Source organism: Sebastes umbrosus, chromosome 3, assembly GCF_015220745.1.
Source record: "Sebastes umbrosus isolate fSebUmb1 chromosome 3, fSebUmb1.pri, whole genome shotgun sequence".
NCBI lineage: Eukaryota > Metazoa > Chordata > Actinopteri > Perciformes > Sebastidae > Sebastes > Sebastes umbrosus.
Window position 1 is genome coordinate 40,200,322 of NC_051271.1, and position 16,548 is coordinate 40,216,869.

General features: G+C 42.9%; 1 protein-coding gene across 2 annotated transcripts in view; it reads left to right on the top strand.

Annotated features, from left to right (window-relative positions):
- The window catches only part of si:ch211-89o9.6 (myoneurin), a 36,995-nt gene that overhangs the window by 12,039 nt on the left and 8,408 nt on the right, over window positions 1-16,548 (top strand). For both annotated transcript variants that reach the window (XM_037761469.1, XM_037761478.1), the window contains exons 2-6: window positions 2,685-2,788; window positions 3,007-3,124; window positions 4,772-4,929; window positions 8,523-8,634; window positions 14,560-14,675. In XM_037761469.1, the coding sequence (XP_037617397.1) occupies window positions 2,685-2,788; window positions 3,007-3,124; window positions 4,772-4,929; window positions 8,523-8,634; window positions 14,560-14,675 (608 nt within the window). The remainder of the gene's footprint in view (window positions 1-2,684; window positions 2,789-3,006; window positions 3,125-4,771; window positions 4,930-8,522; window positions 8,635-14,559; window positions 14,676-16,548) is intronic.

The following is a 16,548-nucleotide window of genomic DNA, read 5'->3' on the forward strand; positions in this document are numbered from 1 at the left end:
AACAAAGCAAAATAAACAGTTTCGTTATTTGTTAACCTTTAGAAAACGAAAATTATTATTAAATATCTTTAAAAAAATTAAATAACACCTCTAAAAGAAAGAACAATAAAGTTACGTGGTGTTGAGAGAGAGAGAGAGAGAGAGAGAGAGAGAGAGAGAGAGAGAGAGAGAGGAGAGAGAGAGAGAGAGAGAGAGAGAGAGAGAGAGAGAGAGAGAGAGAGAGAGAGAGAGAGAGAGAGAGAGAGAGAGAGAGAGAGAGAGAGAGAGAGAGAGAGATGTATATATATATATGTATATATATGTATATATATATATATATGTATATATATGTATATGTATATATATATGTATATATATATATATATGTATATATATGTATATGTATATATATATGTATATATATATATATATATATATATATATATATATATATATAGCCCATAGAAATCCCTCCTCACTGTCAGTGAAGAGGGATTTATATATATATCCCTCTTCACTGACAGAAAAGAGGGATTTATATGGGCTATATATTAATATTTATGTATGAATTTATTTGCTTGTTTTTAATAATATTTACAAATTACCACACAGTTCTTACCCTTTTTTGTCTTAAATAAATATAAATCACATTTATTATGAAGTTAAATGGCCATTAAAAGGCAAACTCTATGTAGAAAGAAAGGGCTGTCAGCAACAGCAAAAACACAGCTGACAGGTAGCTCCGAGACGCTCCCGAGACGTGGGTAACTCGTGTCTAGTGTGAACACCCTAGGTGGGCATGACGCGGCCACGACGTGACGCTGCCGTCAGGCGAGCCTGAAGCGCGCTGTGTGGCCCCAGCGTTAGCCGTAGTATGTAGTACAACAGAGATACTGTTCCTACATACGTGGCCAGAAACAAAACATTGTGTCAACGTATTTCTGTGTACAGTTTGTTGTCCGTTTAAGGTGAAGAAGAAAAAAAAGGCATGTCGTGCCGGTTAATGACAACGGATTGCCTGCACTCCAGATCTGCCTTTAGTCCGTGTCGGACTTTCTTACGAGCTCTTCTTGTTTTGGTTGGGCTGAGTCTGAGAACGTTTCCGTATGTTGTGCCCTCTCCTGCTCTGCTCTGCTCCGGCTCCCACATGCAAGGAACGTAGAGTGTCCAAATGACGTAAATATTGCAGTAACGCAGTTCGGCTGCTGGTTATTCGACGTCACAATAGAAACGATATAGGAAAAATATAAACGATAGGCATTTTCATATTGTTTGACGATATATATCATATCGCCCGGCCCTAGGTCCAGGCACTGCAGGTGGGAGGGAGCTGTGCTAGTGGAGCATACCAGGTCCAACGCGTGACCCTTTGGCGTGGGTGGGACCTTGGACATGCTGTAAGATGTTAAAACAGTCCAGTTGCAAATTTCCCCACTGCGGGACTAACAAGTCCACATAGAAAAATCAATTTTCATTTTGTTTTGATGATGTCGTCGATGAGAAGTGCTTTAGCGAGCGAGCATTTTGCAGCATGAATGTTGCCGAGTTGTGATCTGTAGATGCTGGGGCAGGGTCATCCTATAATCACATTTTATAATCTAGAATGTAAATATGTGTTATTCTAACTCTATGCTCTACATATGTACGATACACTAAGTTGTTACTGCTCTATAGGCTGCACATTTACTGTACTTTATATACTGGACCTACATTGAAATGCACTGTATATTCTATCTCATTACCATAGCTGTCTTGTTTTGGTTGTCTCTTGTTGAGTGAATGTTAACTTTTGCTTTGTATCCTTGAATTATTTTCATCCAAAAATCACAATAAACAAATGCTGTAAACAAAGGTCTGACAGATCTACAATATCAGCAGCTTCTAGAGCTGTTCTGGTCAATTTGTTAGCAACAGTTGATTGATTGTTAATGTAACATACTCATTAACATTCCTTAGCAACAATATGCTTGGGTTTATTTGGATACTTATGTAAAGACATCTGTGTTATGATGGTATGATGAGACAATACACATTCTGTTTTGTATTGTCCCATCTCTGCTTCCCCTTTAGTGACACTGTCAGTATTGACCAGTGAACTGTACACCGTCAGTACTGACCAGTGACATGTACACCGTCAGTACTGACCAGTGAAAGGTACTCCGTCAGTACTGACCAGTGAACTGTACACCGTCAGTACTGACCAGTGACATGTACACTGTCAGTGCTGACCAGTGACATGTACACCGTCAGTACTGACCAGTGAAAGGTACTCCGTCAGTACTGACCAGTGAAACGTACACTGTCAGTACTGACCAGTGAAAGGTACTCCGTCAGTACTGACCAGTGAAACGTACACTGTCAGTACTGACCAGTGAAAATGTACACTGTCAGTACTGACCAGTGAACTGTACACCGTCGGTACTGACCAGTGAAACGTACACCGTCAGTACTGACCAATGAACTGTACACCGTCGGTACTGACCAGTGAACTGTACACCGTCGGTACTGACCAGTGAAAGGTACACCGTCAGTACTGACCAGTGAAACGTACACTGTCAGTACTGACCAGTGAACTGTACACCGTCGGTACTGACCAGTGAACTGTACACCGTCGGTACTGACCAGTGAAACGTACACCGTCAGTACTGACCAGTGAACTGTACACTTAGTGTTTCTAAATAGACATTTTTCTTGTTTTTGTGTAGGTGGTGTTTTTGAGCGACGGATGGATGTGGCTCTGTGGTCTAGTAGAGCTGCTGTAGGGGTTGCAAGCAGTGAGCCGGTCCATTCTGACAGCATCCAGAGCAAGGTAAGCACTCCACAAGGGAGTCACGGTTACTGTGATTCGTGTAGACACGAGTGGATGTTGACAATCAGAGCTCTGGGAGCAGGTTGGCTTCTGAGCGATGCTACATAGAACCTTCCAGCTGGGGGTTGTGTTTGTACTGGGTGAACTCATCTACTAGAGCTGCATGAATATGAAACTGGTCTTTGCTGACAAAGTGACAAACCTACCTTGTTGTTCAGTCTCCAGACGTGGAGCTGGTGGAGCCAGAGGCAGTGCTGGTGAAGGAGGAGAAGGTGGAGGCACACATGTCACGAGTTGAAGAAACAGAGGAAGACGTGCCGCTTATAGGAGATGATGGTGAGTACAGACAAAATACTGTTGCATGTGTATAGAAGACTACCTTGTGTGTAAGGCTGAGTATTAAAAAGCAAAGCAATACTTTTCCAGTACTGACCTACTGAGTGTCTGTAACATGGAAAACTATACACTGAATCCTCAGTCAGATTCCTGTTTACTACTTCTTTCCTCATTTAAAAGAGCACTCCACTGATTTTACAGATGGTCAGTTTCAGGGTCTGAAATTAACTTTTTTCACTGCCTTTCACTCAGAAATTTTAGAAATCTCTGTGCTAAATGAAGGAATAACATTTTAGATCTGACTTCATGTATAGCTTCCAGGGGAGCCCTATGTTTCGGCGATGGGAAAAAAAACCTACATTGTATGTGTTTTCTTAGCTTACGTGCTTATTTTAAGCCAAACCATGACGTTTTCCCTAACCCTAACTAAGTAGTTTTGTTGCCTAAACATTAGTCAGTGGCTTTGTTGCCCCCCCCCGCTGGTAATGCAAGTTAATACAGGCGTGTAATATTCATATTTCTGCGAGTCAAAACGTGACACCGACACGCTATCCTCTGGTGGACAGGCGGGTCTATTACACCCTTTGGCGTGATATCGGGTTGGTCATTGTACATGTGCAAAGCATGTCGGAAAGCATTGAAGAGGAATCGATAAGGAACCGATTGGATTTGGCTGCGAGACTACAAATGTATAACAGAAGGACTGCGATACAAACTGCGGACGCTGGGTTTGGTGTTCTTAAATTTAGCCTATGGTGTCACACACACACACACACGCACACACGCAATACTTTTTGCCCTCCCCACTTGTGAAATGAATCCAACAATCAATAGTTGTCTTCATTTTGAATTGCCGGTATGTTTTAAGGTTGTGATGTCACTCGAGGAGGAGTACAGGGCGGGGTTTCACACATAAACACACAGACAGACCTGCTCAATGTTTGGCGCATCGGTGTGACTAATAAAAATAGAAGTCTCACATAACAAATGTTTGGTCTCACTCTGGAGCTCCGTCGCTGGATGCCCATTTCAAGAGATGTTTCTTTACAGTCAAATTATTGTACAGCTTTGACAATATTACACAGAAGTTTTGATTACCCTAAATTCTCAAACAGTGGCGGCGTCTTTATTTACCTCCACTGCAGAGAGAACTGGGCCTTTATTTAAAACAGGCTTATATTTGAGACCACTTTGCTGCTCTTTTGTGTCTTTTTAACAAAAAGAACACACCTGCCAGGAAGGTCAGGGAGGTCAGGGATTATGTCCTTTGAGCTGTTGGACGGCTTTTAATGTGAAACACCTGCAGGAAGTGTTGAGTTTCAAAGAAGGGTAAATTTACAGTGATGGATGAAATGGACTAAAAACAGTTAGTGAATGAAACCGTATGATCAGCAGTACTGTTGAATTAGTGCTCTGGAAATGTACATCATGATGAATTAACAATGTGAGCTATTAATGATGATTAATCAGTTAATCAATGAAAGAATTGACAGATTAATCAATAATCCAATTCTTGTTAGTTGCAGACCTAGTACCTCATCAGGCATGGATATTTTGTGTGTAAGAAATTGAGTCTGTATCAAGAGACTAAAGTATTAATGATTCTGTTTTTTTCTCCATTCTTTGCCCCACATCGTCTCTCGAAAGGAATGGTGGAGTGTGTCCCTCGTGGACCTGCAGGACGGAGACCCAGCCTTGAACTGCAGGACACCCAGTCCATTTCCAGTCAGTCCCGGTCCCAGTTCCAGAGCAGCAGGACGCGGTGCACCGGCAGCAGCAGCAGCAGCAGCAGCAGAGGAGTGGAGGTCAGTGACTCCTCTCCTCTCCTTAAATGTGAACTCAGTGCCTCTGTTGAGGGCAGAGACTCGCTGCAGGAAACAATAAACCCACACCAGTATATTGATGGCGGCAGCAATGATTCACAGTTTGATGTGTTAAGTGACAACAATAAAAGCACTAACGCGTTGGTTGAGGAGTTTTTTGACGAGCAGTCTGTGGTTGAAGTGGAAGGAAGAAGGCCATCTTGTTCATACTCGATGGCGGCGGCTGAGTTCCCATCAACCTCTTCCAGTATTAACGGCTGGATTCGGTACGGTCTCGGTTTCCCCCCCGTCCCAGTCCGTCAGTGACAGCAGCAAAGTGCACCAGCGAACCGGCACCAAGGAAAGACTGTTTGTTTGCAGCTATTGTGGCAAGGCTTTTAACCGTCCCAAGAAGGTGGAGATCCACCAACGCGTGCACACGGGGGAGAAGCCTTTCAGCTGCGCCACGTGTGGGAAGATGTTCTCCGAGGCTGGGAACCTGAGGAAACACCAGAGAGTTCACACCGGAGAGAAACCATACAGCTGTGGGATGTGTGGGAGGGGATTTGCCTGGATAAGAAACCTGAAAACACACCAGCAAAAAAGCCACCCTGAAATGTCTACTGAATTGGAGACCTGGGAACAGACCTGAACCGTCTTCTTACCGGAAGTCTACTGTAGGATTTAATAACCCAGCAAAGACTTGGTTGGCAGTAAAAAAGACTCTCTGCCCAACAGAATGAAAATAATTCAAAGGACCTTCTTAAGAACTTTCTAAAGAGATGTTTACATGTTTCACACAGACGTTAACAAGAAACATGTTTTAAATTTGACTTTGACCAACCAAATCTTGCTGAAGTGAAGCAGCTTTTGGACAAACAATTAGAACTTAGTTATGATGAATTTATCAGTCTTCTTAAAAATCCATACACAATGTCCTGGTGAAGGTTTCAGACGGAACAGTGGGGTCATATTTTTACTAGTTTATAGACCTGAAATGTGTAGTATCCTCTACCCAGGATGATACTTCTTAAAGGAGAAGTCTGTCACTATCAACACATGTCATGTGCAGACTCAAACCACCATTGTGTTAGTGTGTCACTCAGTACTTTCTGATTGATGTAAAAACATGTCACAAATGTATAGTTTGATGTTTTTTGGAAAAGGCTATGTAATTTCTCTACAACAGCTGGTCACTGTAGTTTTTATAGAATAAGTACTTTATTAAAATACTCTTTGGGACTGTTGTTATTTCATTACACACAAATGAAATACATGCACATGCACATGCACATGCTGTGGAGAGATGCCAGAGTGATGGGGCTGCCACATAGTCGGGTCCACATTCTGTAACGTGGTCTGTGCTGGACTGGAACTGGCTACCCTCTGGTTCCCAAGCCAAGACCCAACGGACTGAGCTACCCCCCCCAGGATGAAATGTGTCCTATCTTCAGCGGTGGATTCATCCACATGTGGTGCTCTAGTGAGCATTAGTGGCAGCAGGACGGTGTGTGTGGGATTGAGTCAGAATAAATGACAGTCTGTGTTCATCGTGATGAAGGAACATGTCGCCCAGTGCAACAGTGTGGCTCATTGAGTGTGACAATTACCATTTAAGTATGGTGTGGTATGCATCTGACCCACAAGGCCTCCACAACACCCTCTCTTCAGCTGTTCTATTAGAATGGTTCCTGCCACATGTTTAAACCCAGGCTGAGACGGTGCTGTTCAGCTTCAGGCACACATCTCTTAAAGGAGCAGTGTGTCACATTTTGTGTCATCAAGCAGATTGCAACCAACTTAACTGCCTCCGCTCACCCCTCCCTTTCCAAGCATGTTGGAGAACTACGGCGGCCTTCAGGTAGCATAAAAATATGAAAGGCTGTCTCTAGAGCCAGTGTTTGTCCCTTCTGGGCTACTGTAGAAACATGGCAGTGCAACATGGCGGACTCCGTGAACAAGGACAGTGAAAAGAGGAGCTGTCACGTGTCATATCTTTGGGGTACAACAAAATCTGGTCTGCACTCGCCGAAATTGAGCCAGTCGCAACGCCCGGCCGCAGCTCCAGTTACACTGCGCATGTGTTCTACCCCACACCCCGAGACCCGGCCAAGAGGACCCGCTCCCTATGGAGATATGAAGGACTCATTCTAAGCTAACAAAAACACAATGATTCCTAGTTTCAGGTGATTATACACTAATGAACACGTAGTTCATATTATATTATACAGTATATCATTTCATATTATATTCCATTTCTGCCAATGAATCCCCCTGAATCCTACACTCTGGACCTTGAAGCAAAGCTGCTGAGTTGCTGTCGAAGCTGGAACCAAATCACAAAAACGGAAATCAGTTTTTGGCTCAAAATGTTTTGTCGCATAAAGAAGGCCAGCACAGTTGCAAATTTAAACCCTAAAATAGGACAAGCATCACTCAGTAGGTGAGGGGGTGCACTGACTGACTGACTGGTCTGAACATGGTGGGACAATTGGTTCCACTTCCATTAAAGTAGGATAGGTTTAAAATGGGGTTTGTCCAGTGACATATGTTACACATTGTGTTGTTTCCATTGGCTATATAGTTGTAATAAATAAGAAGTATTGTGTTGGAATTCAGTCTTGGCCAGTATTCAGTTATTTACTGGGTCTGAAAGTGGTATCCATGTACTCCAGGTAAATGTTTGAGAGCATCGTCATTCTAAATGTAACACATTTCATGTGTTTTATAGTTGAAATATTTCACATTTTGTATGCAACTTGTCATTTATGGAATAAAATATGCTTCGTAAACCACTGAAAAGTCTTGTTTAAAAGCCCCCTTTTTTAAGAATGAAGTTGTCATGACTTTGAATCTCAGATGAATGTAATCAGATTTGCATTACTGCTATAAAAAAACATCAGTAATTCAGCAGAACAGAGTGGTCACAAAGTGAAGTATGTTCTAACTGAAACTCTGGTTTTAAGTTGATCTCAATGTACTTGTACACAGTTCAAGAACATTTTCAGGAAGCTAGAAATAAGGAAGAAATAGGCATATAGCTAAAAACAAGGGCAACAAAGACGTGTACAAATAAACTGCATTATCATACATATGTAGGTGAAAATAAAATATGTGTATAGTATATTTGTATATAAAACAACAATGACCAACAACACAAGGTCTTTTTGCAAGTCAGGTGTTTCTGTAAATTGTAAACAATACAAATAGTGCAAAGGAATAAACATTGAATGGATATACATGAAGTGGGTGGTTGTGTACAATATATGCATGTTTATATCTATATGCAGCGTGCAGGATTTATATTTGTCAGCAATAGATGATATATACATCTTAAAATATTTTAAACTGTAAATATATCATTTAAAAATTGTATGTATAAGTGATGTTAATGTTAAAAGCCCCTTTTTGTTCCTAAGTCATTGCTCCACTTGGTTTACAATAGTAAACTTGTTGCAACCTATTGTTAGACAACACAAGAAGGAAAATGAAATGACAAACATGACAATAGAAGGCAGGTTCAAATCAATTCACTGTGCACATTCTGTATCGGTTGCAATCCTTCGTGACATTTCCACTCTTTATTATGTGTACAGAAGGAGGAGGAGCCAGATGTGGTGCTGGTGAAGGTAGAGGAGGTAGAGGAGGTGGAGCCGTTGACGGGGGCGACGGGGGCTCAGAGCCAGACGGGCCTCAGCATACAAGAGGGTGAGTCCACCATCCACCTTTCATTTGAAATGACTGTTCACCAAGTACTGCCTCGCGTGTGAGCGATTGAAAGAGTGATCACCTGATGAGACTGCGTTTGTTACCTATCGAGCTGAGCAGGAGAGAGAGAATCCAGCAGGAGCCCAACGCCACCAACACGGAGCGGATGAGCCTTGTTTCTTAATCATTCATTTATTTATTTCTTTTAAGCCAACATGGGAATGGTCTTTTTAAATGAAGTCACTGCACTAAGGCACATTCACTCACCTCACTCAGTAGCACTAGGAACATTAGACACTTACCTGCTCTCACACATCACTAAATCATTTTCTAGACACTGATTCTCACTAATGCATCACGTTCACCCCTTACTCGACACCACCACTCAGCACACCAAACAAATCCCTTGTTACATCAAGAGCCAGTATTTTATTTCCCCCTTCTCAGTCTTTGCTCTTTGATTGCTGTCGCTGGTTAGTTTTATCCTCTTGTTTTATTTCATTATTTATTGATTTATTTATTCAGTCCACCATTGCAGCCTAGCCAACTGTTTTAAAGCACAAACACACATTTTCCTTGTCCCTCCCCACAACACTGCACTCTATGGCATATAAGCCCCATTTAAACAATGTCGCAACCTTCTTTTCTACTTTTTTTATTTATTTATTTTTTTATTTATTTATTTTATTTTTACTATTATTATATACACAGTATTTGACTTTTCTATTTATTTTATCCTAAAGAGATTCTATTTTTTCATACTCACACACACACACTAAACATTCTTACACCACCCACTAACCATGGCAACCGGTCCCCTATCAAAGGAAGAGATGCAGAACATTTGGACCAGAAAAACAAAAAAAGGAAACTCAATAGAAGGAAAAAGCCTACACCCACCACAAAAACGTTCCATCCCCCCAAAACCGAAAAACACCAACAAAAAGACCACAACAGGACCAAACCATCACAGGAACAAGACAACCAGCAGAAACCCAGACAGCCCGGACCACCACCTGCACAACCCCCTAAGGCCCACGCCTATACCGCCGCGAGCAGCTTGCCAACAAATCAAAAACCATCCAAAACCAATCACTCTCAGTGGACAGCTTCATCAAAGAAACCCTCAAGGAACTGGATTCACTACAGCCCATCACACCACCAGGGGGAGCCACTACACCACAAACTACCAGTCACAAACCACAAGACACCAAAACACCAAAGGAAACACCAGCACTGCACTCCACCCTCACCATTCCCACCACCAACAATAATGAAACAGTAACCCCCCCAACCCACACCTCCACTGAAACCCAGGTCCTGGCAGCACTACTGGACAAAATCCAACAACTATTCACCGAACTCAATAAGAACATCATATCAACTCCACTTGCCCCCTTCATCCCACAACTCCAAAACACCATCGGCCTCATGAGCACAACCCACACACAAGACCTACACCCACACCCCCCACCCCTGCACCCCCCTATCCAGCCACCTTTGCAGAGACCGTCAACCAAAACAAGGACAAATACAGCGAACACTTCAGCACCAACCCCAAGAAGAGAGCACGGAAAGAACAAGAAGACACAGATTCATCCCAAAGCCCCTCACTCATACCAGTAGTCATCGATAACATCAACCACGGCATCTCTACCACCAACAAATCCATCTACGAAGAACTCATCCGATGCAAACCTGACATCACAATCAAAAAGTTAGTCCGCATGTGGAGAGGAGGCATTCTCATATTCACACACGACATACACTCCATAAACTCCCTTCTCTCCCCCTGGCACCAACACTCATTTCAACACTCAAAGATCACATACCGCCCAGCAAGAAAAGCAACAAGCAGCTTATTATCAAGGGTATCCGCACCGACATAAACACCGAAGAAATAAAAGAAGAAACTGGAAAAACAAGGCATCTCCACAACTAAAGCACACCACATCATCAGCAGAGCCACTCAACAGCCCACCACCTTCATAAGGATTCACCTCACCAACCCAGCAGATGCACCTGGTCTCATACAAGAAGGCTCCTATATGAACTTCTTCCACTACAGAGTCGAAAAATCTCACCCACCCCCATCGACCAAACAGTGTTTCAAATGCCAACAATTCAACCACACATCAATGCAATGCAAGAACCCGGTCACATGTCTCAGATTTTCAGGAAACCACCAGCACAAACAATGCAACAAGGGCAGAACCGACTGCAAATGTGCCAACTGCAAGCACCCCTCCATCTCCAAACACTGCCCCACCTACCTAGCTCTCACCACCACAGCACCAAGATGCTCCCGACCGCAAAATCGTTCAAGGTTCCAGTTCCCCCCCCAACTCCCACATCCCACCAACCCCCCAGGACACCACACCGACCCCCCAGGACCCCAGCACAAACCTCAACAAGATTCATGAAGACCTCAAACTCCTATACAAAGACGAGACTACCGTACAGAAAATCCTGGAAAGCATCAGAAAAAAACACAAACTTTTTAAACAGTCCCATCTTTTAAACCGCTCATAATTTATTTTCTAGTTTTTTTTTATCCAATCCTTTTAACCCGTTTTATGGCTACCACCTTTTTACACATAAACATCAGAGGAATAAGGAAAAACAAGTGAACTGAAACAAATATTTACTGAAAAACAAGTCACAGTAGCCTCCATTAATGAAACTCTCCTCAGAAAAGAAACGCCTTTTAACCTGGATGGTTTTAATATTCTAAGAAAAGAGCGACCAACAGGCCATGGAGGTGGAGTGGCACTTTTAATCAAACAGGGAATCGAATACAGGGAAACCCTTTTTAATCTGACACAAGAAGAACTTGCACATAATGAATACATGGCCACCACACTGCTTTTAAATACATCCACCACTCTCCTCATCTCGTTAATATATTGTCCCCCTGGAATACAGCCCTCAGGAAAACTCATCAAGACCATCACCAACAACAGAAACGTGCTCATAATGGGAGATTTTAAAGCCAAACACAAGGATTTTAACTGAAACACTACAAACAAATCAGGAATAACACTCAAAGAAATACTGGACACCACCAACCTCACTATCCTCAATAATGATGAATGGGCAGCGACCACCCCCCATCCTTGCCACCTTCTCCCTCACACTCCAGCACCTGCCACAACAACCACGGCAAAAGTACAAAAAAGCAAACCACAGCAACAGCTCCAACCCCACATCCTGCACCTGATCAAAAGGAAGCTACGGAAACACTTCTTCAAATACAGATCACCGGATACCAAAACAGAAATAAACCGGCTCCAGAATCAAATCAGACAACAACTCACTCTGCACTCACAGCAACAATGGACATCATTCTACAATAAACTGGACAGCGACTACAGATTACAGCGACACGCAGCTTTTGGCAGAAAATAAAAAAACATGAATGGTGCACAAAACAAAAATAACATAACAACTCTCATACATCAAAGAAAAAACATTGAAAATAACCATGAAAAAGCAACCCTGTTCAGAAACCACTTCCAGAACACTCACTCCAGTCCCTCAGATCCACACTTTGATCACAACTGGAAAGAAACTGTTGACATGGCTACAACCAATCCCCCCCATCACTCACCTCAGCAGATGACCACCCACTGACACAACCAATCACCCCCCCATCACTCACCTCAGCAAATGACCACCCACTGACACAATCAATCCCCCCCATCACTCACCTCAGCAGATGACCACCCAATGACACAACCAATCCCCCCCAGAAATCAGAACTCATCTGAAAAAAATTAAAAATAAAGCACCTGAAGACAACATAGACACCATCCTGATCAAACAAGCACCAGACACCTGCCTCAACCTGCTCTCCCTCCTCTTCACCACCTACCTCAACCTGCTCTCCCTCCTCTTCACCACCTACCTCAACCTGCTCTCCCTCCTCTTCACCACCTGCCTCAACCTGCTCTCCCTCCTCTTCACCACCTGCCTCACCACCGGTCACTTCCCCTTACCCTGGAAAACAGCCATAGTCACAATGATCCATAAACCCGGCAAAGATCCAAAACATCCCTCCAGCTACAGACCCATCAGCCTCCTCAGCCATATCGGCAAACTGTTTTAACGAATCATCACTGCACGCCTCACACAACACACAGACAACATGGGACTCCTGGGCATTCACCAAGCTGGCTTCCACAAAAACAGATCCACCACCGACAACATCCTCAGACTATCAGAATCAATCATCAAAAAATAATTCACACTGGCAATATTTTTCAACATCTAAAAAACCTTCGACAAAACGTGGCCCAAAACTCCAAATACCACTTCCAATCTACAACATCATCTCAAGCTTCCTCCACAACCGAAAAATAAAGGTCAAGGTCTCCACTTCCCTCTCCACCCCTTTCACTCCCAAAGCTGGTGTCCCTCAAGGTGCAGTCCTCAGTCCCCTCCTTTTTCTCATCTACATGTCCGACGTCTACTACCCCCCACCCACCATAGGACACATCTCACAATTTGCCGATGACCTTCCACTAGCTGTCAAAAAACTCCAAACATGCATCACAACAATAGAAACCTGGTCCAACAAATGGAGAATAAAGCTCAACCCCACCAAAACCCAGCTCATCCTGTTCACCAGAAACACCCAACTCAAAGCAACGATCCACCTCACCCTCCACAACATTCCCCTCACCCTGGCCAAGGAGGCAAAGGTTTTAGGAGTCACCTTTCAAAGGAACATGACATGGACCACCCACATCAATAACCTGGAAAAACAAGGCAACCAACGACTCAACCACCTCAAAGCACTCATCGGACACAGACACGGAGCATCACCAGAAATCATCCTCAAGGTTTACCAAACATACCTTAGATCAATCTTTGAATATGCAGCACCAGCCTGGACCACAGCCTCACAACACCAATTCAACAGACTACAAATCATCCAGAACAAGGCAATAAAACTGGCATACCGACTCCCACAATACATCAGCACCCACTACATCCACAGTATGTCCGGACTCAAAACCATCCACGAGAGAAACACCATCCTCACCCAGAGATACATACAGAGAGCCATCCATAACCTTCCATGACACAGTTAATCCATGAAGGACAATGGGCCACCAGTACACTCCTCTCCATAATACTCCAAAGCAAATTTGATTTGCGCCCTGACTGACTGCCTGCCCCCCCACCCCTCTCAAGCACACACTGTACACAGTCACAAAATACTGATATTGATCTTTACACAGTTCTGTTGGCTTTTTTAGTTTGATTTATTTTATCTTTATTTTATTATTTATTTATTTTATCCAGTGTTATTTGATTTAGTTTTATTCATATTTAATTTTATTGTATTTGTTATAAGAAAAAAAACAAAACCTTCTCAACTGGCCGGGCATGGGCCATGCTGCCTCCTTACCGAGTGGGCTCCTCCTCCACCTCCTCTCTCCTCCCTCCATCGATGACTGTTTATGGATAGAAAAGGCCAAACACCCTGATCTATCGACCAGGCTCACGACCTACTACTACTACACCTTTCATATGAAGCAGTGATCCCACAGTGACATATTGATTAGCAAACATCTCTCATGTCACCCCTGTGTATTTCTCAGATAGAGATCAAATGCTGCACTCAAGACAAAATGATGCTTATAGAAAAAACGAGAAAAAAGAACAGTGAAACAAAAACTCTCATAACCTACAGGATGGACATGTGCCAAATGTCTCTTTTTCATTTCCTGGCAGCAGATTAAAATACATCCAGAAACTGTATATTTATCAGCCATTGGTTAAACACACTGTAGCAACTGTTGTCCCTCCCAACATGGAGTTCTAGGCCGTCCTGTGAAAAGCCTGAAAATGCTACATTTAATCCTTCCAGAGATCCTGACAGAGAAAACCACTCAGTATCTTTCTCTTTGTTCTCAGGGTTGGTGGAGTCGAGCACCGATGACTACAGAGCAGTTCTGCCATTTGATGAAATCACACAAACTTGCACCAATCAGCTGTCTGACCTCCAGGAATCTGGGCGGGGCTTCTCAGAGGTCAGCTATGGGCGTACTTCGCTGTGGACTAATGGGGGGGGTAGTTATTGTCATCAAGACAACCTCCCGGGGCCGTCCTCCCATTGTGCCCCCCTCTCATACCTGCCGACCACACTCATTGGAGCAGAGCCTGGCAGCTCTGGGAGGGGGTTAGCTGTTGAAAGCTCGAGAGGCTTCCACACCTCTGTGTCCTTTCAACAGCAGACTCCTGTTATTGATCTGTCAGAGGAGTCCACCCCTATTCAGGTTTTAGGGCAGTTACAGGAGCCCCAACAGTTCTTGGACCCAGGTCAAAATCAGGGTCATGGCAGTTGCAATGCTGATATGCAGCAGAAAATTCCCAGGAAGAGGGTTTGCATCTGTAGGTTCTGCGGTAAAGGGTTCAGCTCCCCGGCAAATTTAGAATCCCACCTCAGGACTCACACAGGAGAGAGGCCATATGGCTGCAGTATCTGTGGCAAAAAATTCTCCCAGTTCTGGAACCTGAAGATCCATAGGAACATCCACACTGGAGAGAGACCATATCAGTGTTCGCTCTGCCCAGAGAGGTTCTCTGACCCTAGCAACCTGAAAAAACACCAAAAGAGACACCACCCACAAACGTAGGTATGCAGTCGGACATCTTAGACAAAGACCTAAACATGCTCTGTTATAGAGTCTCAAAATCACCTAAAGAGTCATACATAGCACGCCCTATATTCCAAAATCAAATCACTATTGAACACAATGACCACATGTAACTCACTGACCTGGAGCCAAAATATGCTACAGGGAATTCATCTTCTTACCACAGACGTCAGTCAAAACTCAGTACAAGTTTAAAGGACAACCATCTCTTTACAGTGACAAACAGCATCAATATCTCTTTTTCTCCAAATTACTGTAAATTCTCAAATTAAAAAATGGTATTTAAATAATGTTAAATAATAGCCAGCATGAACAAGTTAAGGCTGGTCCCTAATAAACTTTAAGGAGGGGTGGAATTACATGCACTATAATGGCTCACATGGTAAATTCAACCTGTACATATTTCCACAGCCATAATTCCAGCACAACAGTCATGTAATACGCGCCACAGAAATACACAGCATTACAGAAATACTGTTTTTATTTAATGGAAAAAGCCTACCATGAGCAGGAGGAGCTAAGCCCTTTAAGCTGCTTGAGGGCTTTTAATGTGAAACAGCTTTGCAGAAAAGGGTAGGTGTCAGTGATAATAGCTTAACAGTGATTAAAAAAACACCAAAGTGGAAGCGATTGGAAATAAGTAGTGAATAAAACAATATTTGTGTTTAAAAAGAGAAACTCAGAGCAGCAGGAGGGGTAAGACATGACCCCGTTGTTGTATATGATGTATGGGAAATTAGAAATAAAGGCCTGTTGATACTATTAGCCTGTTGCCGATAAAGGCCTGGATCTCTCTGAAGTGGAGGTACATAAATAGCGTGGCCCATTATCTGAGAATTTACGGTAATTCAGGTTAAAGCCAGGGCTGTATTTTAACTATTTAATGGTAGTCATAGATACAAATCTACAAAACAAGCCAAACAGCAACAGCAACAACTCACAGTCACTGAGATAATGAGACATTTTGGACAGTGCAGGACAGAGTGGTGAGTTTAAACACTGTTTGGAGAAATGTGCAGTCATATTGTGTTAATCATGTTCTTCCAGTGGGAACACATTCAGTTTGTCTTAATAATACAGGATCTTTTTTTCTTTGTTTTATCTACAAGAATAATTCTCTTCTTGAATAATGTCATTTTAAAGTGTGACTATTATGTAAAATACAAGCCATTGTAGCATAGATATATACTGTAAATGTAACACTAGCTTTTTCTATTGTGTCACAATTTTGTAAAATTCCTGCTCA